The sequence below is a fragment of the Lampetra fluviatilis genome, chromosome 17 (assembly GCF_964198595.1).
Source record: "Lampetra fluviatilis chromosome 17, kcLamFluv1.1, whole genome shotgun sequence".
NCBI lineage: Eukaryota > Metazoa > Chordata > Hyperoartia > Petromyzontiformes > Petromyzontidae > Lampetra > Lampetra fluviatilis.
The window spans coordinates 5,983,978-6,011,947 of record NC_136291.1 but is presented as its reverse complement, the minus strand read 5'-3'; the positions used below and the strand labels follow the sequence as shown (position 1 = coordinate 6,011,947).

At 47.7% G+C, this 27,970-nt stretch overlaps 1 protein-coding gene across 2 annotated transcripts; it reads right to left on the bottom strand.

The window, feature by feature from the left end:
- Positions 1–61: 61 nt before the first annotated feature.
- LOC144936873 (GMP reductase 2-like) lies at positions 62–27,370 on the bottom strand. Of its 2 annotated transcripts, none has more exons than XM_078864065.1 (9): positions 26,731–27,370; positions 16,812–16,931; positions 13,634–13,717; positions 12,463–12,636; positions 10,462–10,543; positions 9,187–9,293; positions 7,405–7,447; positions 3,274–3,433; positions 62–1,995 (listed from the first exon to the last, which is right to left on the bottom strand). In XM_078864065.1, exons 1-9 carry the CDS (start codon positions 26,815–26,817, stop codon positions 1,815–1,817), a joined length of 1,038 nt encoding a protein of 345 aa, XP_078720191.1. In that variant the 5' UTR covers positions 26,818–27,370; the 3' UTR covers positions 62–1,814. The 2 variants fall into 2 exon arrangements, with proteins under 2 accessions (XP_078720191.1, XP_078720192.1); XM_078864066.1 differs by lacking the exon at positions 26,731–27,370 and adding an exon at positions 24,884–24,940.
- Between the last annotated feature and the right edge of the window lie 600 nt (positions 27,371–27,970).

Here is a 27,970-nt window from a genome sequence, read left to right as displayed (position 1 = left end):
ACGCTGTCTTCCCGACAGACCTGTTCTTCACCTGGGGACGGCTGCTTGCGTTGTGGCCGAAACGTCGTGAGAATTATTTTATAATATTTTATTTTTACTATTTTATTATTTCCCTTCTACGTGATGACTTTACCGAAAGAACCAAGAAGATGAATCCCTGCAGTCACGAAAGAAGCTTTCAATCGAAATTTTACGAATCCCGTCCGTAACTGGGCCAACAACCTTCGGGAACTCGCTCGCAAGTTGGGCACCACCACGCACGCAGTCGTGTCTGCGCCCCCAAATCTGTCGTCGTGGAAACGTTATTCAGCCGTTCTGGCTCGGCATACCTCAAGAGGTCCTGTGGGTGACACGGTCTGCAGCGAGCGCCGGGTGCGATTGGCTGTGAGACGACGGGTGGAACCTTTCGCGAGTTCCTGTTCAGTGACATAATTAAAAATTCCCCGAACCTCTGAAATGTCATACTTTATTCCAGTTTGTTTGTTTGTTTGTTTTTATGGCACAATATGCATTTTAAATAAACCTACCTTTAAAGGACATGGGATTTTTACATCTTCATTTTTCTGAGCATGCCTTTTTGACGGAAACACACGCACGGACGCACGGAACATCCCGCCTTAGAGCCGGCTATTGTGCGTGTGCGTGGGTAGCACAAACGTCTCGAACTAATCTAGGCCATGCTCTCAACCTGGATGCCTTCAGTGATCTGACTCGATGGCGATGGTCACTTCGTTAGGTATTAGAGATAGCAAGTAAAACATAAAGTACACGGCAAGACCAAAAGTGTTTCGGAGGAATTAACCACCTGCTCGAAGTGAAATATTTCGCACGGAAAAATAAATGAAATCGTCTCATCTCACCTAAATGCTTTGGTAGGTGCTCTGCGTGTAGCAATCCGCCAAGTCTTCGATTACAATCGATTATTTAGATCGCAATACATTCATCAAGCCATGCGTATCAGAACTGATTATTTACAATGTATGCGAATGTTAATCGCACAAAACTGTAGAAATGGGATGGAAAAGAAAACGAGATAATACAAACGAGACGGTGAAAACGAGACAAAAAAATCGATTGTTGATTCAAATCACGCCCATGCATCGTGACAATGCACCGAGTCGCCGGGTGGGTTGGGTGCGTCGGTTACATGGTCAGTCGTAAAGGTTATAACACTGAACCGTTTCATTTTCTTCCGTGTTAGAAGCGGCACAACTACAATCCGCAACGACAAGCGAGTCCACAGCTACTGGACATCGTGGGCACCTTGACGGGCAGGGGTCTGTGTGGGGAGAGGAGGTTCAGGCGTGGGGGGTGGGGGGGTTAGTAGAGCTGGGATGATGATCCGGTCCACTCGATGAATCGATGAAAATTTATAACCAACTTAATTAAGTTTGTGGTATATTGCTTGGGGCTCCTTTGCAAATGGCAGGTGGCCCCACAACATCCTGCCCAGAGGTCGCAAACTCCCGACACGCCACACACGCCACGACCCAGTAAACATGCAACGTCGGGTCAACGTTCACCAGTGGTTGCAACCGTTGGATTGACGTTGGGCCGAATTTGTCTCAACGTTCCATGTTTCCTGGGCACGTGAGCTCATGATGCCGAAGGCCACAACCGCCCGTCCGGCGGCATGACGGGTTAGCAGAGGTGGGACATTTGCTTCTCAGCCGTCTTTCGCGCTCTCTCTCTCTCCGATTTGTTCGAGTGATCGAACCGACAACCGGCGGAATAGTCGACGGCTTAAATAATCCGACGTCCCAACTCTTCGCATGCGGCCGACGCCCCGGGTGGCGGGTGGCGGGCGCGGTGGCTCAGCTGAACATGCTGTTGAGCTGCTGCGTGACGCGGATGAAGGTGGTGCGTCGGCTCAGCTCCTTGAGCTTGGCGGCTCCCACGTAGGTGCAGGTGGAGCGCAGGCCCCCAAGGATGTCGCGGATGGTGTGCTCCGCGTCGCCGCGGTACTCGACCTCCACGGCTTTGCCCTCGGACGCGCTGCACAAGCCGGGATGGAAGCGCATCACCCACCACGTGTGGATGTTGAACTTTGGGCGCGCGGTAACGTCGGCGTTCGCGCGAATCTGAGGTGCGTGCACTTGCACAATAAAACGAATTTGACTACAAAAATGTTTAACTTTTTATTTAGCCAGCTAAGGCCCAAAGCTATATAGTTCTCTTTTTTTCAGAAGCAACCTGGCCACAAATTATAGCTCGATGACGTGGCTTGCGTGGAAATTTATAGCAGCCAAATACTCTAAACTCATGTTAATTCTAAATTTGGGGGGGGAAACCAGAGGACACGGAGAAAAATCCACGCGACCACTGGTAAAACATGCAAACTCCAAATATACAACAGCAGGCGTCAGGATTGCGATAGAACCCACGACCTCCTGTATACCGGGCGAGGTAGTTAACATCTCCTAGCCACCGTGGCACCCCGTGACAAACGTCTTCTTCGAGCTTTAACAGACTGTTAGGGCAATTGCTGTTGGAAAGCATCTATGAACAAGGGGGTGGTGTGGCCAGTACCACGCCCAGCTACCTTTTATTCCCCCCACGGCTCACGTTTACACAACCCCTTCTTTAGTTATGTCAACGCATAATCGATTTTTGCAGGCATTTATTGTGAAGGTCAGGATCGATTTTTCTTGATGAATCAACGCACTGTTGCATGCCCAGTGTGTAGTGCGTGTGAATGCAGGAGAGGGAGCGGGCGGTGGTGGTGGAGGCGGCGGCGGTGGTGATGGTTGTGGCAGTGATGTTGACGGTCGTGATGGTGATGGTGGTAGCGATGGTGGTGGTGGTGATGATGGAGGCGGCGGTGGTGATGGTTGTGGCAGTGATGTTGACGGTAGTGATGGTGGTGGTGGCGACGGTGGTGGTGGTGATGGTGGAGGCAGCGGTGGTGATGGTTGTGGCAGTGATGTTGACGGTAGTGATGGTGGTGGTGGCGACGGTGGTGGTGGTGATGGTGGAGGCAGCGGTGGTGATGGTTGTGGCAGTGATGTTGACGGTAGTGATGGTGGTGGTGGCGACGGTGGTGGTGGTGATGGTGGAGGCGGTGGTGGTGACGGTTGTGGCAGTGATGTTGACGGTAGTGATGGTGGTGGTGGCGACGGTGGTGGCGGTGGTGGTGGAGATGGCGACGGTGGCGGCGGTCGTGGTAGCGATGGTGGTGGTAGCGATGGTGGTGGTAGCGATGGTGGTGGTAGCGATGGTGGTGGTAGCGATGGTGGTGGTAAAGATGGTGGTGGCATTGGCGCTGTCGCTCACCGATACTCCGCCACTCCTCCCGAGTACTTCTTCATGGCCATGTCGGAGCTCATCCCGTAGAAAAGCTTCACCTTCTTGCCATCGCGCTCTAGGGTCTCCCCGCCGCACTGGTCGTGCCCCGACAGCATGCCGCCCAACATCACGAAGTCCGCGCCCGCGCCTCCACACACACACACGCCAAGCACGCAGAGAGAGAGATATTATTAGGTTTTTTCGGTAAAGTCACGTAGGTAAAAAATGTAAATGAATGAAAGTAAAATGAAAAATAAAATAAAAATCACGACGTTTCGGAGGCAACACAAGCTTCCGTCTTCAGGTGGAACCGTCACAACACGACTGCTGCATCAAGTAAAGAGAAATTCCAAGAAAACAGTCCTTGTATATATACTGGTTGAAGGTGGGAGGAGCCATTGTGAGGTTCTGTGCGGCTGAAGCACGCTGCAAGGAATGAGCCTTTGTTGTGTAGACTGGTTGAAATGGGAGGTTCCAAGAGTTGTTAAGGTGCGGCTGAGAGAGAGAGAGCCAGGTTTTTCGGGGACAGCGCTTGCAGAGCCAATGTGACGGTGTCACATTACGTGCATTTAAAAAAAAATCGCCATCGAATCGTTGGAACAAGGTTATATATAGAGCAACAAAAACACCCCCACTTTTTTTTTCCTTCGTAAAACTAAAATAATAATAACAACAACAACCAGTTTTCCATCTGGGTGAGATGCTACAGCAGAGTGTCAGGTCAGGACAGGGGAGTCTCAGCCTGCTACGGTAAGTATCTGGTCTGTGAAGTGGGGGAGAAAAATGAAATGGGGTCCTCACGTTTTAAAATATTACATTCCTACCTAACATGATAACTTTAGTGATCCAGGGAAGCCAAGTGCCATTGGAACATTTGTTTAAATTTAGTTTTTTGTTTAAAATCACGATAATTTTTTATATCGAGGCGAAACACGAACGTGTCCATTCAGAAACTGCAAACTAATGCATCACCACAAGTCAATCAAACTGATATATCCAGTATATGCACATAGAGTATGTAATATTTTTTTTCAAAACTGACATTTTATACAGAAAGTTAAAAGAAAACTAACTAAAAGTTTAAAAAAATGAACTAAATTAAGCATATTTATTTTTTTATGCAATCAAATGCAACCATTGTAATTTATATGAATACATGAACCCCACCCCCCCTTCTGGTCTTCGCACCTGATTGACTCACAGTGACGATATCACATTCAGCCCACGATTTAAGAACGAAACAGGAGGAGGATTTCTCCACAATTCTGGCTGTCGCCTGATGACGCTGGTTGTAATTACCGGCGAAACGTAGTACTCGAATGGTAAATGTGTGTGGGTTTACTCTCCAACACAGTGCTGTGCTGAACTAGTAACTAATTGGCATGTTTTGTTTACGCGACAAACCTTACGAATTGGCTGTGTCGGGCGGTGGCGGGTTTAACGACGCATATTTACGCGATCTAATAAAAAAAAACCTCTTGTGGATATTCAAACCCATCCACGCATCACGTGGCCACCGATCATCTCTTCTTAAACTATCTCTGGATGAATTAAAATCTTGTGACTGTACAAAACACCCCAGAGAACAAATACTTAATTTATTTCTAAAGTAATTTTCACAAACAAACGTTGATGTGGACCATGGTAAAATATAAAACGAACTATTAAAATATAATTTATCCGGAAAATGATTTTTTCCAGGAGAGTTCTGCTTTTGAATGTTTGGCCAATTCATTTTGAAAGTGTTGTTTGTGTGAAGTGGAACACCCACCCTGCACAGGAGGGGACACATATGAGTTTATAATTCACTTGCTGTCCTGTCATTGCCTGACCATCTTAGAGCCCAAGTGGGTTTGCGAGACACACCAACCCTTGCGTATAAAACGTTGGGATTATAATAGATGCGTGCCACGATGTGCAGTTAAAATATATCAACAAATAATTTGGCAATATGAATTTAGAACATTTGAAATTAACTTCACCGCTCCAGGTCATTGGTGCAAATTGCATATTAAATGAAGAAAAAAACTATACAAGCCAATATTATTGGGGAGACTGGGAAAGCAGATGAGCGTGACTTAAGAATTTGATACTTTTTATATTATGATGTTATCATCATTATGGCAGCTTTTATTTAATACAATGTGGTGGCTTATGGCCTTTGTAAACCATTGGTCTAGAGCCCACAATGCTATCATAATCCATCTGCCTGTGATCACAGCACTGCCAGGACCATCAGTTAATTACACACACACACTTCATTTCCCAGAGAGATCGTGCACCTCAATTTCTACCCACAGTTTTTCCCCATATTTCTTTGTCATTTATGTTGTGTTTTACCACTTTCGTGACCGACACCAAATTACAAAGCAACCGGTTTGGGTTTTGGAGTGTGTGGTGACGCACTCATCGTACGCAGCGCTTATGGAGGCCAGGGTTGCTGGATCATAGTACGTAGATTTGCGACTTCCAAAAAACCCAGTGGGCTGCGGGGCATATGGCGGAACAGCAAGTGGGCTCCGTGAACCCATCTGTGTGGATCTGTTGGTGGGTTTTTCTTCGGGCACCCCAGTTTTCTTCCACGTGAGAAATTGCACGACAAAGAGGAACTGAAATTTCGATTTAAAGCTTCTTTCGTGACTGCAGGGATTCATCTTCTTGGTTCTTTCGGTAAAGTCACGTAGAATGTAAATAATAAAATAGTAAAAATAAAACATAATAAAATAATTCTCACGACGTTTCGGCCACAACGCAAGCAAGCCGTCCTCAGGTGAAGAACAGGTCTGTCGATAAGACAGAGTCTGAATGACGCGTCCTAGGCTTGGAGCGTCTATTTAAGCTGGGAGGGAGGAGGAAGAGCGCCTTGACAAAATAATTTGCATATCTTGATATGCAAATTCAGCTTAAATAGACGCTCCAAGCCTAGGACGTGTCATTCAGACTCTGTCTTATCGACAGACCTGTTCTTCACCTGAGGACGGCTGCTTGCGTTGTGGCCGAAACGTCGTGAGAATTATTTAATAATGTTTTATTTTTATTATTTTATTATTTCCCTTCTACGTGACTTTACCGAAAGAACCAAGAAGAAAAAAACAGTTGTACGGTAGTCGTAACTATTAATCCTATAAAGTGGCGTGGTGGAATCCTGATGGCAAAGAGGGGGTCAATAGACATTTACGCGAGTCAAGAATCACCCCCCTCCCCCACCCTTCCACCCCAGCCGATGATTCGATGAATTGTCACGATTCTCCTCTATGGAATAAATGTCACTTATTTGACCATCTCATTTGCGTCGCTTATGGTTGTTGCTGTCTCGTTGTTTGTCGAGATGTGTTCGCACTCTACGACTGCCCTTGCGAGTGGCAGCGAGTCCAGGAGCCAGACCCCAGTGTCGAGGTCTGGCTCGCAGCGAGAGGGCTTCAGGAGATAGTTCGTGTCGTTTGGCTGTCCGTCTTCCTTTGGAGGAGCGCTGACTGCAGTGGTATCACGACATTTAATATTATCGGCGTAAACGTAGCATTGGCATTTAATTTTCTTCGAATTTTCCCAAATTATAAATAATCGGCTCTCACGCGCGCAACGCGATGCGCGTATCGGGCTGAGGCGTGCGACGCTTGCTTTCTAGAGACGGATCAACGACGCATCGTTGCGTGCCTGCCAGGCAGAGCACGCCCGTGTCTGTCGCGGTGTTTTTTTAAAATCCTTTATATTAAGTTCGCTTGCTTGCTTGCTTGCGTGCTTGCGTGCTTGCTTGCTTGCTTACGACCGTGCAAATCTTTCGGTCGTTTTTTAACCCACTTCCCGTGATCCAATCGAGCTGACATTTTGCACACAGACTCGTTGTGCGTGACAATTAATTTTCGTGAAAACATTTTTCGAAAATTTTACACTGTTTAGGGAAAAAAAAAATTAATTACCAATTGCATAATGGTGGCAGACAATCATCTGACCCATAGGTGGCAGCCATCTCAAGCCAGAGGACGAGAGGACTCTAGCCGCCACGCATATAAATGGATTTATAGTGAAAAACTTTGTTTTTACGGGTTAATTTTTTCAAGAGCGTGTGTAGAGAGGAGGGGGGGAGTGGTAGTGGTCGCCGCCGGACACTCGAACGCTCACCGAACGCCTTGGCGACGTCTCCGGGACACGTGCAACCTCCGTCCTGCAAGGGAACGAGGGAGGGAGGGACGGAGGGAAGAGCGCGGAGCGAGTCGTGAGAGCCACCCTGCCCTCCTCCCCCCTAGAGCCGACTCGAGCAATCGAATCGATGAGTCGGCCGGACGATCGGTTCCGCTACTCGACCAGTGGGATAACAGGACAACCAGTTGGGGATTTTTTTTAATCCTTTATATTAAGTTCACTTGCTTGCTTGCTTGCGCGCTTACGACCGTGCAAATATTTCGGTCGTTTTTTAACCCACTTCCCGTGATCCAATCGAGCTGACATTTTGCACACAGACTCGTTGTGCGTGACAATTAATGTTCGTGAACATTTTTTTCCAAAATTTTCCACTTTTTAGGAAAAAAATAATTTCATATTTAATTTAAAATACCAATGTGATAAAAATGAAACTCTTACTCAAGAAAAACAGAAATGAATAATAAAATAAAACCGATGCCACGCATATAAAGGATTTAAAGTGAAAAACTTTGTTTTTACGGGTTAATTTTTCTCTCCCTTCTAATCTTCGTACGTCCACCACGTGGACGGGAGGTGACGAGCGGCGCTTGGTGAAGTCACCCTCCTCCATTGGCGCTTGCTGTAGAGGTTCACGGTTCGAATCCATGGGCCGCCCTGGTTATTACTGCGGGTGTAATAACCGCATTAATACTACGTCTGCTTCACTCGCAGTGGACGTTAAAGATCCATTGACGTCATTCGCAAGAGGAGGACGTTGCGTGCTGGTGTCCCGGTCCAAATTTGCCAAATTCTAAAATGACACCGCGAATGACTCAATTCGGGATTATGCACAGCAGCAACCATCGTCGCCCTACTCAAGAGACCAGGATAGAGTCCTATTTGCAAGAGTGACCTGGGGAGACAAAGGCGGTCGGGCGCGGTTTTGGCCACCCACCCCCTCGTGTGCCGTGCCGGCCTGCATAGGTGCTCGCTAACAGCACTTGCCCCTACAGTCTGTTAAGGCTTTACGGGGAATCTTTGTACACATCGCACCGGGTACTCATTTGAGACTCAGTCGACCTAGGGGAGGCCCAGGACCGGTTCAGATAATCGTCACGGATGTTGGCCGTGAGCGGGAATCGAACCCGGGTCGCCAGGTTTGTAGCGTAACGCGCTAACTGCTGCACCACCGCTCCCCTGTGTATCTCTGTGTGTGCGTGTCTGTGTGTCTCTGTGCGTGTCTGTGTGTCTCTGTGTGTGCGTGTCTGTGTGTCTCTGTGTGTGTGTGTCTGTGTGTCTCTGTGTGTCTCTGTCTGTGTGTCTCTGTGTGTGTCTCTGCGTGTCTCTGTCTGTGTGTCTCTGTGTGTCTCTGTCTGTGTGTCTCTGTGTGTGCGTGTCTGTGTGTCTCTGTGTGTCTCTGTCTGTGTGTCTCTGTGTATGCGTGTCTGTGTGTGTCTCTGTGTGTCTCTGTGTGTGCGTGTCTGTGTGTCTCTGTGTGTCTCTGTGTCTCTGTGTGTGTGTCTCTGCGTGTCTGTGTGTCTCTGTGTGTGCGTGTCTGTGTGTCTCTGTGTGTCTCTGTGCGTGTGTCTGTGTGTCTCTGTGCGTGCGTGTCTCTGTGTCTCTGTGTGTCTCTGTGTCTGTGTGTCTCTGTGTCTGTGTGTCTCTGTGTGTCTCTGTGTCTCTGTGTGCGTGTCTGTGTGTGTGTGTGTCTCTGTCTGTGTGTCTGTGTGTGTGTCTTTGTGCGTGTCTGTGTGTCTCTGCGTGTCTCTGTGCTGCGCGCACCGAGATGATGTGTCCCTTGAGGCCGTGTGCCGCGTCCCCGCACTCGATGACGGCGCTCAGCTGCGGGTAGCCCACGCCGGTCTTGCGGCGCGTCGTGCACACCGAGCCTGGCGCACACGCAGTCGCTCGCCCTCTCTCTCTCTACACGTGTGTGCAACACGTGTGTTGCAGACACGTGTGTGCGAGTGTTGACACGTGTGTGCGAGTGTTGACACGCGTGTGCGAGTGATGACATGTGTGTGCGAGTGTTGACACGCGTGCGCTCACAGACACGTGTGTGACACGTGCGTTTTGGCATGTGTGCGCCCACGCGTGTACATTCACACACGTGCACACTCACACACGTGTACACACATACACGTGTACACTCACACGTGTACACTCACACGTACACACTCACACGTGTACACACATACACGTGCATACTCACACGTGTGCACTCACACGTGTACACTCACACGTGTATACACGTGCACACACATACACGTGCACACACACACGTGTACACTCACACACGTGTACACTCACACACGTGTGTACTCACACACGTGTACACACATACACGTGTGCACTCACACACATACACGTGCACACACATACACGTGCACACTCATACACGTGTACACTCACACACGTGTACACTCACACGTGTACACACATACACGTGTACACTCACACACGTGTACACTCACACACGTGCGCATTAACACGTGTACACTCACACGTGCGTCCATTGATGTGGCTCCACGCGTGCACACATTTACCACAACACGTGCTGGACGTTCTCTCAATGTATCCCTGGGCATCTCTGTCTTTCTCCCTCCGCATCTCTCTCCATGTCTCTCCCAGTTTCTATCTCTTTTCACGTCTCTCACTGTGTATTTGTCTCTGCTTTACCTATCTCTCTGCTGCAGGTCTCTGTGTATCTGTTTCTGTGTGTTTGTGTCTGTCTCCGAGTATAGATCTGTGTGTCTGTCTCGAGGGCTCCATGGATGCATCTCTGCATATGCACGCACGCCAGCATGAATGTTGAAACTGGAAACACATTTGCCGCCAGTACACACACACACAGACACCCACAAGCCTCCTTTGCAGAAAACACCTGTCATCCCAGCAAGCTCTCGTCTGATTTAATTAACGCCTGTGATTTTGTCAACAGTACCAATTGCACGAGTAACAGAGACGGCCCACTGTTATTTGTTGCAAGTCAACATGATGCAGCAGATGATATCACGGGCAGTCAGTGACCTCAACGGTTATCGACGATGCCATTACCTGGTCCGATCCCCACTTTGATGATATCAGCTCCTGTCAGGATCAGCTCCTCCACCATCTCCCCCGTCACCACGTTCCCTGCCTGGGGGTTCAGATTTAAACTATTAAACTATTTTACTCTTTGGTTCTCTCGGTAAAGTCACATAAGTAGACAAAATAATAGATCACGACGTTTCGATCGCAACACAAGCGACCGTCTTCAGGTCAGAGGATTTCAAACAAATTTTTGTTTATTGTACCAGGTAAGGCCCGCTGACCTACAAAGCTTTTTTTTAGAAGCGACCTGGCCATAAATGATAACTCAACGAAGTGGCTTATCAAAGTGGAAATTGACAGCAGCCAAATACTCTAAACGCCTGTTTATAAATGTGGAGGGGAAACGCGTAGAACCCGGAGAAAAATCCACGCAACCACGGGGTGAACAACGCAAACTCCAAATATACACGTGCCAGGGTCGGGATCGAACCCCAAACCTTCTGTATAGCAGGCGAGGTAGTGAACATCTCGCTCGGGTGCTGAGAGTAGGCAGCGCGTGGGTTCATGGAGTGTGGTGGTTACAGAGGCGGCCGTTTGGGTCAAGAGGTCAGAGCCGTGAGCCGACATTGGCGAGATGCTGGGTTTGAATTTGGGTGTCGGCCGTCCGAGAAGCGGACGGGTTTCTCAAGCGAAGAGAGTTGACGTGTACTCATGATCGCACACACAAAAAGAAACACAAATCAAATGCGGTTTTTAATTTCATCTGGCAAAATTGAGAATTCAATGTATTGCTTTGACTGCTATTGAATATGATCAGCTCGATAGCAGGGCGCATGGAGGAGTTCCCTGTCCGTCGTGTGGACAAGATGCCACTTTCAGTGACGACATCGTCCTGCTGCTCGATTTAAGACCGGAAGCAGGTGGATTGCTTCACGATTCTGGCAAATCGCCCGATGATGATGCTGGATGTAATTACCAGCGAGAAACGTCGGACCGTTCAAATTGTAAATGTTGTGGATTTACTCTCCAACACACCGGTAGCCTGAAGTAGTAACTAATTGGCGTTTTTTTGTGTGACGAATCCCTTACTAATTGGCTGTGTCGGGTAGTGGAGGGTTACAACACATTTATATTTGACACTTTGGCTTTCGCGACCAATATTATTCACAATAAAGATTTTTGGGTTAGATCGCGTTATTTATAAATGTGTCGTAACCCTCCACCACCCGACACGGCCAAACAGTAAAAAATGTGTCACGTTTACAAAGGACAAATAGGTCACTATTTTAGCCCACCGGTGTGTTGAAGAGTGAATCAACATCATTTAAAATGTGAGTAGTACGACGTTTCGCTGGTAATTGCATCCAGCTTCATCGGGCGATTTGCCAGAATGGTGAGGCTCTCCTCTTGCTCCCGGTCGTGTCGTGTAGGATATCGAACATTTGGAACACATTTTGGAAAATAACAAGAGGTAAGAATGGTGGCACGGTGTACGCTAATTACAGAAATTGACCCGGAATTACCCGAAGTCAATTCAACTTTAAATGAGTACCAGGTGTGGCTTGTGCCAGCCGTACGTGCGTGGTAATGCTTATCGAGTATCACGTTCCCCTGCACTGAATAAATATTAATCGATGTTCGCTTACAGCACCTGGCTCTGCAATCTGTATGGCTGGACGGGAAACTTTGATGTTGTTTTCGTATGTACAGGGAGGGACCCCGGTGGTGTCTGGTGGTGTGGTTTAGTTGTGGTGTTTGGAGGTGGTGCGGGTTATCAGCTGTGTGGGTTCGTGGCGGTTTTTGGCTGCGGTGTGGATTAGTGGTAGTGTTTGGCGTCAGTCTGGGTTAGCGTTTGGCAGTGGTGTGTGTTAGTGGTGGTGTGCGTTAGTAGTGGTGTGCGGCAGTGGCAGGGTAGGTGAACAGCGGTGTGGCTGAGTGGCATTGTGTGGTGGTGGTGCGGGTTAGTGGCAGTGCTTGGCGGTGTGTGGCCATGGCGGTGTGGGATGTGCGGGAAGGGGGCCCCACCATGATGGTGTGCTTGGGGAAGCGCTCTCGCACGCTGCGCACGAACTCCACGAAGTGCTCCGAGTAGCCGTTGGCCACGTCCAGGCAGATGTAGCGCACGGCCGCCACGGCGTCCAGCACGGCCGCCAGCCGCTCCATGTCGCTCGGGCCGCTCCCCGAGCTCGCCGCGATGTGCTGCACAGAGGTCGCAAACGGGGTTTGATTCCTTACCCGTACCCGGCCGCACCAGGGTCGCAAATGGGTACCCGTACCCATACCCGACCGTACCCGTACCCTACCCGTACCCGTACGGGCCGGGTACGGGTATCGGGTACCTGATTGCGACCTCTGGGATGAAGCCATGTTGCAGGCGCGGGTGGGTTGATTCTAGGAACTTGAATTGTGAGAAGAGACAAGACGTTGGGAAATGAGTGACAAACGGTGGCTCACCAGTGACTCACGGCGAACGGGTACCCGTACCCGACCGGGTACGTGTAGCCGGGTATCGGGTAGGGTACGGGTATCGGGTACCCGGTTGCGACCTCTGGTGCTGCAGCGGCAACAACACCCGCCATTCACCATTGAGTGGCGGTGACGTCCACACGGTGCTTGTACCAGGCTAGGTGCACTTTACAATAACAGCAGGCGGCATTCGCCACCGAATGGCGGTGATGTCCACACGGCGCCTGTGCCAGGCCAGGTGCACTTTAAGGCTATCACGTGAAGCGCCGAAGGCTCTCTGGCAGGAGGTCACGGGACAGACCCAGGTGCCATGGGTTGACTGAGATGACTGGTAGATTGCTCCAGCTGCACGCACGTACGCAGACGCATATAAAGCAAAGACTTCGCTCCGTATAGCCTTTAACACACTGTTGAATCAGGTGCTGTTAGCGAGCACCTATGGAGGTCGACAGGGCACATTCAGGGGGTGGGTGGCCAATACCACCCCGGGTCACATCTGGGGTCGCCGGTTGCGTGGCACAGTGTGCTCACCAGAATCGGAATGTTTGTTTACACTGGAGGAATCCGATGAGCTGTAAAGCTCTTTTCTCACAGACACCCAGTCGGGGTCGGGTAAGAACGTTACAACAACAGCAAAGAGAACACAAACCGCTGCGCCACCCCTCCACCACACACGGGCATGGCTGGTGACGAGCCGTGTGAGTGTGGGGCGGTTGTAACTTTCGCTTACCTCCAAGCACTCTGGGTTTTTGTTGGCAAAGTCTCGCCACTCGTCCACGCTGTAGTGCTTGTGTATCGCGGTGAACATCGTGTGCTGCAACAGGGGTCACGACAGCGGGCAGGGCACGCACGGGGTGAGCATTGCCGGCGCACCACACAGAGAAGACAAAGATCCCCCATGCCAACGACGACTATTTGTACTCTTAGTTTTTTCGGTAAAGTCACGTAGGTAAAAAATGAAATTATAATTCATAAAATAAAATAAGAATAATAATAATAAAATTACCTACGTGACTTTACCGAAAAAACTAAGAATATGAATCCTTGCAGTCACGAAAGCTTCAAATCTAGAACGACTATTTGTGTTTTTTTTTTACCAGGAAAGGTCCACTGAGCTACACAGCTCTTTTTAAGAAGCGATTTCGGCCACAAATGAAAGCTCAACAGAGGTGGCCCACGCGATAAGCCACTTCGTTGGGCTGATGCTTGGCGATTTGGCCCTCAGCGTTTAGGCTGCGTGAAAATTCACGCTCCAAGTCGGGCATTGGCCCTCGATGCCTCGTGTCAATAAATGCCACGTTGGGCTCATTGAGGGGGGTTGGTGGACGTAGTCATGGCAGCTCACATCGAGTAACAATAATAACAATTCACATTTTGTACGGCGCATTTCATCCGTAGATCCTCTGTCGGCACAAGGGGGGGGGGGCAGTGGAGTCAATTAAAGGAGGCGGTAGAGCATATGGCTTAACCTCGACCGCAGTTCCATGCTTTCGGGGGAGGGGTGGAAGGGGACTGGAGGGGGTTGCCCCACCTCTCTGTTGAAGGCTGCTCACATGTATGTGTAGGGGTGTCAGGGGAAGGATTCTCACCAATAGGAGGGTTAGTGGGAGGGGTAATCGAGGAGATATAAGGGGAGAACGGGCGGGACGAAGGGGCCTTTTGTCGGGAACGAGATTGGGACGGCTGGGGACAGGTGTGGCTGGGAGAAAAGGATTAAAAGACGAACCCCCTGCAATCTTGTGTCGGCTCTCCTTTACATATGTACCCAGTGGCATGGATGTTACCACCGTGCTTGGGCTAGGCAGTGCCGGATTAAGCTAGTCCGGGGCCTGTAACATATGTTACAAAGGGGCCCTAAATAAATGAAAAACACATCAATATTAAAACAAATGTTTTACTTGCATAGTAAAGCAATTGTATTTTTTCATTTGCTATACAGCCAGATAATTCGACAAATCGCTAACCTTAAACACCTAGTCGTTCGTAAAAGTTGAAGGCGGTATAGTACTATATTAATAGAGCAAGTGTAGAATCACTGAAACGGAATTGATAGCTTGAAAGCATTTAGCGCGGGGCCCTTGAAAGTGCGGGCCCGTAGCATGTGTAGCTACCACATATGTAGCTCCTACATATGTAGCTCCTACATATGTAGCAGCTACATATGTAGCAGCTATATATGTAGCAGCTACATATGTAGCAGCTACATATGTAGCTGCTTTTGCTCCTCGGATAATCCGGCACTGAGGCGAGGTGCTGCTCACACGAATGCCAACAACCGTGCTCATCGGAGGTGCGCAGGGCGGCGGGGGGGACCAAACTAAACACAAACAGCAGTTTTAAATAAATGAGTTTTCACACGATGACTGATCTCTTGCAATGGAAGTTAAATGCAATTTAAATGTTTTGGCTTCATATAATGTTTGCTGCCTTCATATATTATATGAAGCAAAAATGTTATATTAAGAACCTATATTATGGAATATACAAACTGCCTGCAATAGTTGAAAGGGGCCTGTACAAAACGCAAAATAAACGACGGCCGTTGCATCCTTTACTTTTTGTGTTTAGTTTGTTGTCCTTCCCCCGCGCCTCCGATAAGCGCGGTTGGCTACGTACGGTGCGAAAGAAGTTCAACATGCGGTGCCATGCACAGGGGGTGAGCGCTAGAGCTGAACGTGCACCGACAAGAGCATATCTGTAATATCGTTTTTTTTGGGGGGGGGGTTAGATCGAGTAAATATATAAATGTGTCGTTAAACCTGCCACCACCTGACACAACCAATTAGTAAGGTTTGTCACGTAAGCAGAATGTGCCAAATTCGTTTCTAGTACAGCACACCGGTTGTGTGTTGGAGGCCAAATCCAGAACATACATAGATCCCTATCGTTACTCGATCTAATCTAGATTTGAAGCTTTCGTGACTGCAGGAACCCATACTCTTTGGTTCTTTTGGTAAAGTTACGTAGGTAGAAAATAAAATAAATCACGACGTTTCGGGCGCAACACAAACGTCCTTCATCAGGTGGGAAAGCGTGGTCTGCTGCTGAGGAAGACTGTTTTAAAAGGTTTTAAATGCGTGTAGCCCAAGGGTTAGCTCAGCGTTTAACATTTTGGGTTTAACCCCAACTGCGCCGTGTGCCCCAAGATCCCCCCCCCCGTACACCCCGACCCCCCTGCAGGATGACAAAACGCGGTGTCACGACCGGGGCCGCTCCCGTTCCGTGTGCGTGGGATCCCCGCTCTGTGGGATCCCCACTCTGTGGGATCCCCGCTTTGTGGGATCCCCGCTCTGTGGGATCCCCGCTCTGTGGGATCCCCGCTCAGTGGGATCCCCGCTCAGTGGGATCCCCGCTCAGTGGGATCCCCGCTCAGTGGGATCTCCGCTCAGTGGGATCTCCGCTCTGTGGGATCTCCGCTCTGTGGGATCTCCACTCAGTGGGATCTCCGCTCAGTGGGATCTCCGCTCAGTGGGATCTCCACTCAGTGGGATCCCCACTCAGTGGGATCCCCGCTCAGTGGGATCTCCGCTCTGTGGGATCCCCGCTCAATGGGATCTCCGCTCTGTAGGATCTCCGCTCAGTGGGATCTCCACTCTGTGGGATCTCCACTCTGTGGGATCCCCGCTCTGTGGGATCTCCGCTCTGTGGGATCCCCGCTCTGTAGGATCTCCGCTCTGTAGGATCTCCACTCTGTGGGATCTCCGCTCTGGCCGGGAGCGCGTGTGGGGCCGTGATCGCTGTCACTTCACGTGGCAGCCTCAAGGTGCACGTGGCCTCAAGGTGCACGTGGCCTCAAGGTGCACGTGGCCTGGCACAAGCGTCGTGGTGACGTCACCGCCACTTAGTGGTGAGTGGCGGTTGTTGTTGTTGTTGTTGTCTCTCCCACGCCGAGGAGGAGGAGCAGCAACCTTGCTGAAGGCGCGAGCCATCTCGAAGGTGCCCACGGTGTCCATGTTGGCGGCGATGATTGGGATGCCATGGTAGGTGCGCTGCGAGTTCCGGAACGTGAACGTGCGCGTCAAGTCCACCTGTCCAGAGGTGGGGGTCGGGGTCAGGGGTGAGAAATGAGACAAAGACAAAGATTCCCCGATTAAATTTCGATTTAAAGCTTTCGTGACTGCAGGGATTCATCTTCTTGGTTCTTTCGGTAAAGTCACGTAGAATGGAAATTCAGACTCTGTCTCCTCAACAGACCTGTTCTCCACCTGAGGACGGCTGCTTGCGTTGTGGCCGAAACGTCGTGAGAATTTTTTTATTATGTTTTATTTTTATTATTTATTATTTCCATTCTACGTGACTTTACCGAAAGAACCAAGAAGATATTCCCCGAATAGAATCGTCTCAACAGATTGTTGGGGCAAGTGCTGGAAGCGAGCAGCACCTGTCAGTAGCGTAACGAGCGTGGGGGCAGATGGTGCCTTGCCCCCCCGGTTGCTAAAGCTACGAGTTGGGGCGCCCTTGACAAACACCATGAGATATGTTTTTAACACGAGTGTAAAAGAGCAACAAATCAATTGAAATAAAAAATGTTGTCATGAAAATGTTTAATGATGTGATTTGGCAAGAGGAGCCGTGGTATATAATGGCCTCGAGGTGCGACCGTGCGAGACAAATCAAATATTGGGGCCCCACCTGGCCAATTGCAGCACCCACTTAGCTGATAATGTCGTCGTTACTATGCCAATGGCACCTGTGAAGACCGGGATGGCACGCGAGGGGATGGTGTGGCCAGGACCACGCCCGGCCGCCTTTGTCTCCCCAGTGCTGATGTTTACACACCGCAACAGGTACTCATTTGAGGCTGAGTCGACCTAGGGGAGGCCCAGGACCGGTTCAAATAATCGTCCCTGTCGTTGGCCGTGAGTGGGAATCGAACTCGGGTCACCGGGTTCGTAGTGCAACGCGCTAACCACCGCGCCATAGCAGGTGCCATCCGACTCTGCAGGGCCACATTGAGAACACATTGAAAAACAAACCCACTCGCGTACACTCATGTTACATGTGCTAAAGTGGATGCAAATGGACAGTCATTTTGAACAATCCATTGCTAACGAGGGCCTCCCCACGCCGTACGCGTTGTGAGGGACTATTTGACCATAATTCTAGATTTGACGCTTTCGTGACTGCAAGTATTCATATTCTTAGTTTTTTTCCGGTAAAGTCACGTAGGTAAAAAAATCTAAATTAATAAAAGTAAAATTAAAATTAAATTAAAATCACGACGTTTCGAAGGCAACACAAGCTTCCGTCTTCAGGTGGAACCGTCACAGCACGCTTGCTGTATCAATTACTTACTTTGCTGTATCAAGTACTTACAAGTACTTACTTGATACAGCAAGCGTGCTGTGACGGTTCCACCTGAAGACGGAAGCTTGTGTTGCCTCCGAAACGTCGTGATTTGTATTTTATTATTTCTTTTATTTTACTTTTATTAATTTTATTTTTTTACCTACGTGACTTTACCGAAAAAACCTAAGATAAAGCTGATTATAATTGGCATCAGCCATGGTCTGTCCACTGCCATGCCGTTGCAACCATCGTGGTCCTGTGATGCCACCATCCATTTAATTTTTGCACGTGAAAAAAAAAACAACCCCTGATCTAATGGCTCCATCTCCCGTGGTGTTTGTCCTCGCAGATATAACTCGACTTGCCGGTTCTTTCGGTAAAGTCACGTAGGTCGAAAAAGAATAGATGACGACGTTTCGATCGCAACACAAGCAATCATCATCAGGTGGGACAACCACAGCAGTTTTTTTTCTTGCTGTGGTTGTCCCACCTGATGACGATTGCTTGTGTTGCGATCGAAACGTCGTGATCTATTATTTTTCTACCTACGTGACTTTACCGAAAGAATAAAAGAGTATGACTTCCTGCAGTCACGAAAGCTTCAAATCAAGATATAACTCGACTTGCTGGAGTAACTCGAGTTACTCGAAAAATCACGGAAGCGCCACTCGCTTTACCAACTCAAGTTTTCCTTGAACTCAAAATCGGGGCTAAGCTTGAGGACACTTCAGCTCCCTCGAGACCGCGGTCCATGGAAACGAGGCGCCGTGAAGCCACTTACCGTTGTGAATAGTAAATATGAATGTTAAATTATATATTTGTTAATATTATCAATGTGGTTTAAAGCTTTCGTGACTGCAGGGATTCATCATCTTGGTTCTTTCGGTAAGGTCACGTAGAAGGGAAATAATAAAATAATAAAAAATCAAACATTATAAAATAAAATTCTCACGACGTTTCGGCCACAACGCAAGCAGCCGTCCTCAGGTGAAGAACACGGCTGTCGGAAAGACAGCGTCCGACAGACCTGTTTTTCACCTGAGGACGGCTGCTTGCGTTGTGGCCGAAACGTCGTGAGAATTATTTTACTATGTTCTATTTTTATTATTTTATTATTTCCCTTCTACGTCACCTTACCGAAAGAACCAAGAAGATGATCAAAGTGCTTATTTTCTCTCACTCCAATTTCAAGCGTGACTATATGTCTAAGCTTCTTTTCAGCGTTTGTTATTGTCGATTCAAGAATCAATTATTTTTTCTTTAACATTGCTGTGGATTGTAGCGGTATATGGACTTGCGTGCAATGAATTGCATATTGTGATGATCATAATCTAACGACTCAATGCCAGGTTCACAAATACAAAGGCGGCATCACGGCTATACACCACCCCAATAGTCCTGACAGCATTATCTGGCTCAACCACCTCAATGTAACCACCTCAATTACCTGCTCGACATGAACATCGAAGAAGAAGATCATAAGCGATGAAGGGGTGTATTGTATGTATGTTGAGCTCTCGCACCGTACGGAGCCAACCGTGCTAATCGGAGGTGACACCTTTGCAGGATCTACCACCATGACATTGGTAACCCAAAACATAGTTCAAACTTTGTCAAATTGTCTATCTGTAATATTTTCGATTTGTCAATGTTTTTATTTTTCCGTATCCTCCTTTAACCCCTCCCCCCGGGGTCACCCTTGAATAAGAGCTCAATTGGCCCTAGGCCGGGCAAACAAAAATAAATAAAATCAACGAAACTTTTGTTACACTGTACATTTGTTTGATTAGATGATACGGGTTGAATATACAGCATGTACGAGTGGGGTAAACATGCAGTGCCTTATTACGGGACGTGCCAAGTTTTGCAACTCTGTACTCGCACACGGATTAGTGGTATAAGGGCAGATGCCCCCACCCCACCCCGAGGTACCTATAACATGACACGGATAATAGGACTGCAGTTAGGACAACTTTCCCTGTATGTGTGATGTGCTCTATTCTACCATTATTGACGTTTGACCAAGTCATTCGGAACTTGATCATATACAGTTTTTCTTAATTTTGTTCGTGACTTTTGTTGTTGTTGCTGTAACCATGCTTCTGTAACCAGGTCACCATTATAAAAAAAAGATCATGTATTGCCCACTGAGTTATACCTGTGCCAAAATAAAACCTGATACTAAACCCTGTAATAGTTCACAGTGAATGCTGTGATGGTTTTTAATTTAATGTAGTTGACCCGAAGTGAGTTTGTGATTGAATATTACAGATTCATCATCATCACGGTCCATGGGCAGATCGTCTGTATGTGTCAACATGCACATTTCGTCATTTGTTTCCACTTTCCCCTGTCTTGTGCCAACATGCTTAAGTAGCGCCACATATTTTTGGCACCGATCTCTTATGTCGTCAAGCCATGCTCTGCTAGGTCTTTCTCTCCGGTTCCTTCCATTTTCCCATAACAACACCGCTATTAATTTTCCTGTTGTTGTCCATCCTACATATGTGTTCACACAGTTACATTAACACATTCCTGCGGAGGGAGCTGGTAGGAACGTTGGGTTGCTCGGTCAATGGCCAGGGTCAACGGCGGCGTGGTGTATTCCGCAATTATGCCCGACTGTGAGGGCGGGCACAAGCCGGCGTGAGTAGGTTAAACGTTGAGTTTTATAAGGGCACCACGGGGTGACCAGCCCCTCCCCACCCAGCCCCTCCCCACCCAGCCCCACCCCTCCAAACCCCTACCCAGCCCCACCCTCCCCACCCAGCCCCACCCCTCCCACCCCCCACCCAGCCCCTCCCCACCCAGCCACTCCCCCACCCTCCCCTCTCCACCCAGCCCCACCTCTCCCATTTTTTGGATGCACGACGGACGGACGGACACAATAATCCCCTGTGGGCTGGTGTAACCAGGAGGTTCCTACCAGTACAATTAGTGAAACCACTCTGCCCCACTGGACATGAAAGAAGCTTTAAGTACGGTAGGCGAATCTTGATGTCCAGACCAGGCTTCATGAACCTTTGGCTACTGCTGTTGCGGGCTTGCAGCCTGCTGCTGTTGCGCAAGCCACAGAGTCGCTGTCTGCGAGTATTTAAACCGTGCACACTGGAATGAGACGTGTCATCGCGTTACATTCCCGCTCCGTAATTCATTGCTAGGGAGACCGAGCGAAAGGTGGAAACAACCGGGCACGAAGGCGCAACCGAAAAAGGTTGAAAATGAACTTCAGTAAAGACTGCGGATACCTGAAATCTAAGTTAAATGTACGATTACATTCACCCGATTATGTTACTTGCCAATTATATTCGGTCATACGATACTTGTAACACGTGGGTAAAGGAATACTGTGGAAACCGTGTACTTATACTGCACTGTCATTTGCGGTGCCAGCCAGAACTCGAACGCTGGCTCTTTCATATGTTTACACCAAAGCCATTGCTGTAAACAGTGATGCAGTACTGTAGAAGATTCCGGCATGCCAATGCCTTTTAAAGCCTTGGGCAGCGATCCTCATCATCTCCACGGGTCAGACAAGTGGCAGGGGGGGGGGGTGCTTGCAGTGGTAATTCGCGTGCGTCACGCAGCGAGAAGGACCCCAACGTGGTTTTTGACTCGGGGGCCTTTTCTTCGTGGACTGTGTAAGTGTCTTGACTTAAAGCTGTCGTGGCTGCAGGAATCCATAGTCATTGGGTCTTTCGGTAAAGTCACGTAGATAGAACAATAAAATAATAAAAATGAAAATAAAGTGGGAAAAAATTGTAATAAAATATGTTTTCACTTTTTTCCATTTTATTTAAATTTTTGTTTTTATTATTTTATTGTTCTATTTACGCGATGAGTTTTTGTTGTTGTTGCTGTTGTATAGTAACTGTAATGAGAACATCTTCTTGGTTCTTTCGGTAAAGTCACGTAGAAGGGAAATAATAAAAAAATAAAAATAAAACATAATAAAATAATTATAATATTATTTTATTATGAATTATTTTATTATGTTTTATTTTTTCCCTTCTACGTGACTTTACCGAAAGACCCAAAGACTATGAATTCCTGCAGTCACGAAAGCTTTAAGTCAAAATAAAATAATACAAATTATTTTGTTATTATTTTTTTTATCTACGTGACTTTACCGAAAGACCCAAATAATATGTGCATATGTCACCCTATTCTGCATGGGCTTGGGTTTAGCTCATAGCTAAGCACATACAGTGTTAATGGTGTTGACTAAATATCCGGATTCATAGACTCTCCTGAACAAAAGCGTGTTTCTTTTCTGTGTGGCTTTCCTGGATGAATTCTCTTTCTAGTACTGTATAGACATCGCGCTTGCCGAGACCATATGAGCTGGCAGGCTTAGTTGTGGCTACGGCACTGATACTGTACACACAAAAGGTGACAGACAAAAGCACGGTTGTGACCACAACATGGGCCCTCCCATCGTTCTAGATTTGAAGCTTTCGTGACTGCAAGGATTCATATTCTTAGGTTTTTTTCGGTAAAGTCACGTAGGTAACAAATTTAAATTAATAAAAGTAAAATAAAAACGTCGTGATTTTTATTTTTATTTTATTTTTATTTTACTTTATTAATTTTATTTTTTTTACCTACGTGACTTTACCGAAAAAAACCTAAGAATATAACCTCCCATCGTGCCTTGTGTATCTTGACTCTCTCACCTCCCTCTATGTCCCCTCTCATCCTCTTCGTTCCCACACTTCTCTGTCTCTCTCTGCCCCTCATTGTCCCTGTGCCAAATCCTGTTTTCAGTCCTCCCTCCTTGCACCCCTCTACTGGAATAAACTCCCTCCTGTACATTATAAACAGTCCTCCTTAAATTTCGATTTAAAGCTTTTGTGACTGCAGGGATTCATCTTCTTGGTTCTTACGGTAAAGTCACGTAGAATGGAAATAATAAAATAATAAAAATAAAACATAATAAAATAATTCTCACGACGTTTCGGCCACAACGCAAGCAGCCGTCCTCAGGTGGAGAGCAGGTCTGTCGAGTAGCCAGAGTCTGAATGACACACTCCAGGCTTGGAGCGACTATTTAAGCTGGGATGGAGGGGGGAAGGGCGCCTTGACAAAATAATTTGCATATCAATAGGAATTTAGCATATTTATGGGAAATGCAGATATGCGATTAGTACTACTTGTGAAATGCGTAGGAGGTTTGGCGGGGGGTTTAAAGTCATTATGCCCGTTCATCCCTCTCTCAAAGCTGCACCTCTTCTCCATTTCCCATTCCCTTCCTCTTCCCTCCCCGTGCTCCTCCAATCCTTCCCGTCCCTACCCAACCCTTTCGTGATCCCTAAGTACCTCTCGATCACTGTCGCTCATTCCTCAACCCTCGCACGCCATTGCCATCGAATTAATTATATTGTCACCGTTTTTTTTTAAACTATGTTAATCGCCTTTCGTGAAGATTCTCTATAAATATTAGATTAAATGTGAAATCACCGTACTGCGTGTACAATGCACATGGCATTGTTTTTAGCCCACCGATTCAAAAGAGTAAAAATTATGACCATAGTATTCTTTGTTTTCAGTCTGCATTCACTCTTCTGTCTGACTGATGAGTTTATCATCATTTTAATTCGTTTAACACTTAGTTGCGTGTGTTTTTTAAACATCTATAACCAAAGATGGCACTTGGATATGACAACAATTTGTTTTTATCCATTGTCATTTAATAATTCAAATTGTGTTAATCTTTTAAGGACATTGCTGCCACTAAAGGTTCGTCACCTCGGTTTGTATAAACATTTGCTCCGGTTCATGGACTGCACATACGTGTTGGGGTCAATTTATTTGCTTGCTAGGGGAATCCTAGTAAACAAATGTAATATCAATGCTAGCTGCACCACTACTTAACTCCATGGCTCCACTCCACTGTGTCACCGTCACTACTATTATGATTAAACTTCAGGATAACTGATGCGCGGTGTTTCCAAAGGCAATTGCGCATGAATCCGACCTTGTTAGCGACGGCATCGCTGGACTATTTAGAGAACCGCGTGCTCCTAAGACGAGATGCTTTGGCAGCTGCAAGCTGTCACTTGTGCGAGTGAGAGGGCGACTGGGAATGCTATGTGCCGTATGTTGCGTTTCTTTCGCACCGGTCGTAGCCAACTGTGCTCGTCGGAGGTGCGGGAAATGGACACGGGATGGACGCAGGGATAGAATCAGCCCCATAGCGTTTGGGGGGGGGTGCTGGAGGGGACTGAGCACCCTCCTCACTCACCCACCACCTCTTGCTGAAGGCTCAGCCCATCTGCTTAAGTATTATTATATTCGAGTAACAAAAACAATTGGCACAAACATGAGTACAATTACACAATGGGCATCGCAGCCACTTCTCCTGTACACGGAATGCACGAAAGAACAAACCCCGATCTCATTTCCAGATATCTATATTTTTTGCATCTATGATTTTTAATGTAATACAGTATTAACCCTATTGTGCTCCTCCCCCTGACTTTATGTATGCCCCCGCCCCCTACCACCACCGCCACCACCAAGGTCACGTAACAGAGTTGAATGGTATCGAGGGATGGGGTGGCTCAAGCGAGCCACTGAGAGAGCAGGGAAGCTGGTGACAATGGGTGACGTTTCAGGCCGTCACCACAGCCTGGCTCTGTCTGCCCAGGCTATCTAAGTGCTCGTGGTGCTTTTGTGTGTTTTTTTTTACGCAGTGCAGATCCACGTGGCTTTTTTCCATTGCGATTCAACAGCGCCTGCCTCTTGCCGCATTAGGTCGCCGCCAGTGACACTGTCCTGCACAGACAGATATGGCATTAGCTCGAACTATACTGCATTAAACAGTATATATATTTTACACACACTGCTGTGACAGTGTTTTCATTCAATAGCCCAATATACGACGATAGAGTACATCATTATGATTGTTAATATTAATGCTGGCCTATAATATATTATGTTTGGCATCATAGCATCGATATATTAACAATGCATTGAAAATGTATCATTTTCATTATGCATAGACATTATTGTTTCTGTACAAATATTAATTTTGTGATGTTTTATGCAATATAATTTAGTCTGTATATCATTACTGGGGTTGGAGCGGTGGTACAGTGGTTATAACATTCTGTGCTACAAACACAGTGACCTGAATGTTATTCCTTGCCTTGGCTAATTCCACGATGAGTGGTATCTGAATCAGTTCTGGCCTTTCTCATTACCAACCCGTATTGACCAGTGTGGTGAAGTATGGTCAAACAATCACCCAGTCCTGTGGGGAGGCCTTCATCCAGCAGTGGATTGACACATTAATGAACATAACCTTCATTGTAATACATTACAAAATGATAGGTTGGGTTGTATTTAATCACAGTCAATAGAAGAATACTAGTTATCTACCCTGAGACTTCAAAATAAATGCATTCTCAATATCTGTAAGGGGCCTTTCACAGTGTTTCTCATAACCACATTCACACATTTCTCATAACCACATTCACACATTTCAACCGCACACGAAAGGCAGAGAGATGTGTGGAGTGAAGTCAAAATTCCAGCGAGCTCTGGCCGCGGTGAGTTGGAGTCAGCTGTTGAAGTTATTGAGTTTATTATTAAACGCAGCCCCATTATCCACCGAAGCACACACGCAGTCACAAACCGCGCCTGCCCAGAATAGCGTGGGCCATGTGCCCCGGATTGTCAAATCAGTCTAGCGGCAGAGACGTGGACAGACTGCCAGAGGCAAACATACAAAACAGATAACAGGGGCAAGACGTGCATTTAAAGTGACAGAGGAGAATGGAGACCGTGGAGACTCAGAGAGAACAGAGATACAGCAAGGATACTGTGAAAGAGGGGCATCACAGATAGACAAGGAGATGCGGTGCACACAGACGGAGGAGACCGATGCGTGATGGACACATGGAACCAGACGAACAAGGCTCTAGGCGGTGGTGGCTTCGAACAAGACCTGCTGTGGACGCCAATAGTCCACCTTTGCTCAGTGGCAGGTCGCTCATCCTCCTCTGCTAGCCACAGTGACTGGACCTCCTTACCCCCAGGTCATCTGTGCTGTCAACTCCCTGCCCATGGTCAAGTCCATGGTCAAGTCGAGGCTCAAGGCATTTAAGAATATTTCCAGAATCACAATATGTATTTTATACTGGAGGAATCCGATGAGCTGTAACGCTGTTTTTCACAGATGTCCAGGGCCAATTATTTGTTTGCTCGGCTAAGAGGCTGCCTGCCTCTTTCATTATATAAATTAAATATGACAACCTTTTTTCTGTACGGCGTATTGATGAAGGCACGGCCAAAGTCAAACACCGCTGGATACAATCCACGTCGCTCTATAATTGTTTCTGACAACCGGCGACACACACAGACAGAGAGAGACACCAAGTCGTACAGACACACCGGGACAACATTTTGTTTGGCAAAGCCAGACACGTTGTCGCACTGAGAAGACAAGGGCCGGACCACAGAGAGACCGATCATTATAATTGGTGACAGGCAGAGAGAGAGAGACGGACCAGTCGTGGAGGAGACGGAACGCACCTCTGAGCGGCTCTTGAGGCTGCTCCGCTTGGGTCTGAAGAGAACATCCTTGAAGTCGAGTTTCAGGTCTGCATCCACACGCGGCATGCTGGCTGCGTCGGTCTCAGTGAGGCTGCGAGGCTGTGTATGTGTGTGGCTGTGTAGGTGTGTGTGTGTGTGAATCTGTGTGTGTGTGGGTGTAGGTATGAATGTGAGTGGTTGTGTAAGTGGATGTGTGGTTACGTGTTGGTGAGTGAATGGAGGTGTGCGTGGCTGCGTAGGTGGGAGTGTGGCTCAGTGTGATTGGGTGGGCAATATGGGTGTGTGTGGGTGAATTGTATTTATGGATATGTTATGTGTGTGTGTGCTAATTTAAGTAGGTGGGTGAGTGGGTGAGCGTATGGTGTATCTGTGTGAGTGTGTGGCTGTGTATCGGTGCCCCGTGAGAGTGGATGTCAGCACCTGGGTGTGCGTGTGGTTGGGTGTGAATGGTGGTGAGATTTATATGCTGCGTTGCTGTTTCTCTGCAGAGCTGTGCGCATGGCAGCGTAGCTGTAGAGTTGTGTGTGTGCGGATCTCGGTCTCTCCGTGCTAGTCAATGTGAGTAGCCGGGTGTCTGGGTGTTTCTCGCTGTCTCCGGGCTCTCTGTATCCGTTCCCAAGCCAGCCTCCTACCCCAGTACCCTCGTCAAGGTTATATTTAGGGACGACAGGCGTCCAGGTTCAGCCTGAGTGTGGGGTTGAGGTTGATTCCTAAGCAACCCATGCACCCAACATCGCGTACGCACTGCGCACTGCTGACGATCGATGTGGGATTTTGACTTGACGAACTATTCTGCTGATTGTGCTGTACGGTACGGCACGATGTTCCGACGTTTCGCTCGAATTTGCGGGGAGTTTTTTCAACCGATGTCCGACGTTTCGCCCCATGTTGGGAACTGAAATAAAAATTAACCCGTAAAAACTAAGTTTTTCACTATAAATCCTTTATATGCGTGGCGGCTAGAGTCCTCTCGTCCTCTGGCTTGAGATGGCTGCCACCTATGGGTCAGATGATTGTCTGCCACCATTAAGCAATTGGTAATTAAACATTTAAAATTTTCCCCCTAAACAGTGTAAAATTAATTGTCACGCACAACGAGTCTGTGTGCAAAATGTCAGCTCGATTGGATCACGGGAAGTGGGTTAAAAAACGACCGAAAGATTTGCACGGTCGTAAGCAAGCAAGCACGCAAGCACGCAAGCAAGCAAGTGAACTTCAT

What these genes read in the sequence shown, in the direction of transcription:
- LOC144936873 (XM_078864065.1), bottom strand. Translation starts at nt 26,817, where the DNA reads ATGCCGCGTGTGGATGCAGACCTGAAACTCGACTTCAAGGATGTTCTC. An exon ending in TCCCCAAGCACACCATCATG is followed by an intron (nt 10,544 to 12,462) that starts GTGGGGCCCCCT and finishes CTGAACCCCCAG; the next exon opens with GCAGGGAACGTGGTGACGGG. An exon ending in CAAAGTGGGGATCGGACCAG is followed by an intron (nt 9,294 to 10,461) that starts GTAATGGCATCG and finishes CGTGTGCGCCAG; the next exon opens with GCTCGGTGTGCACGACGCGC.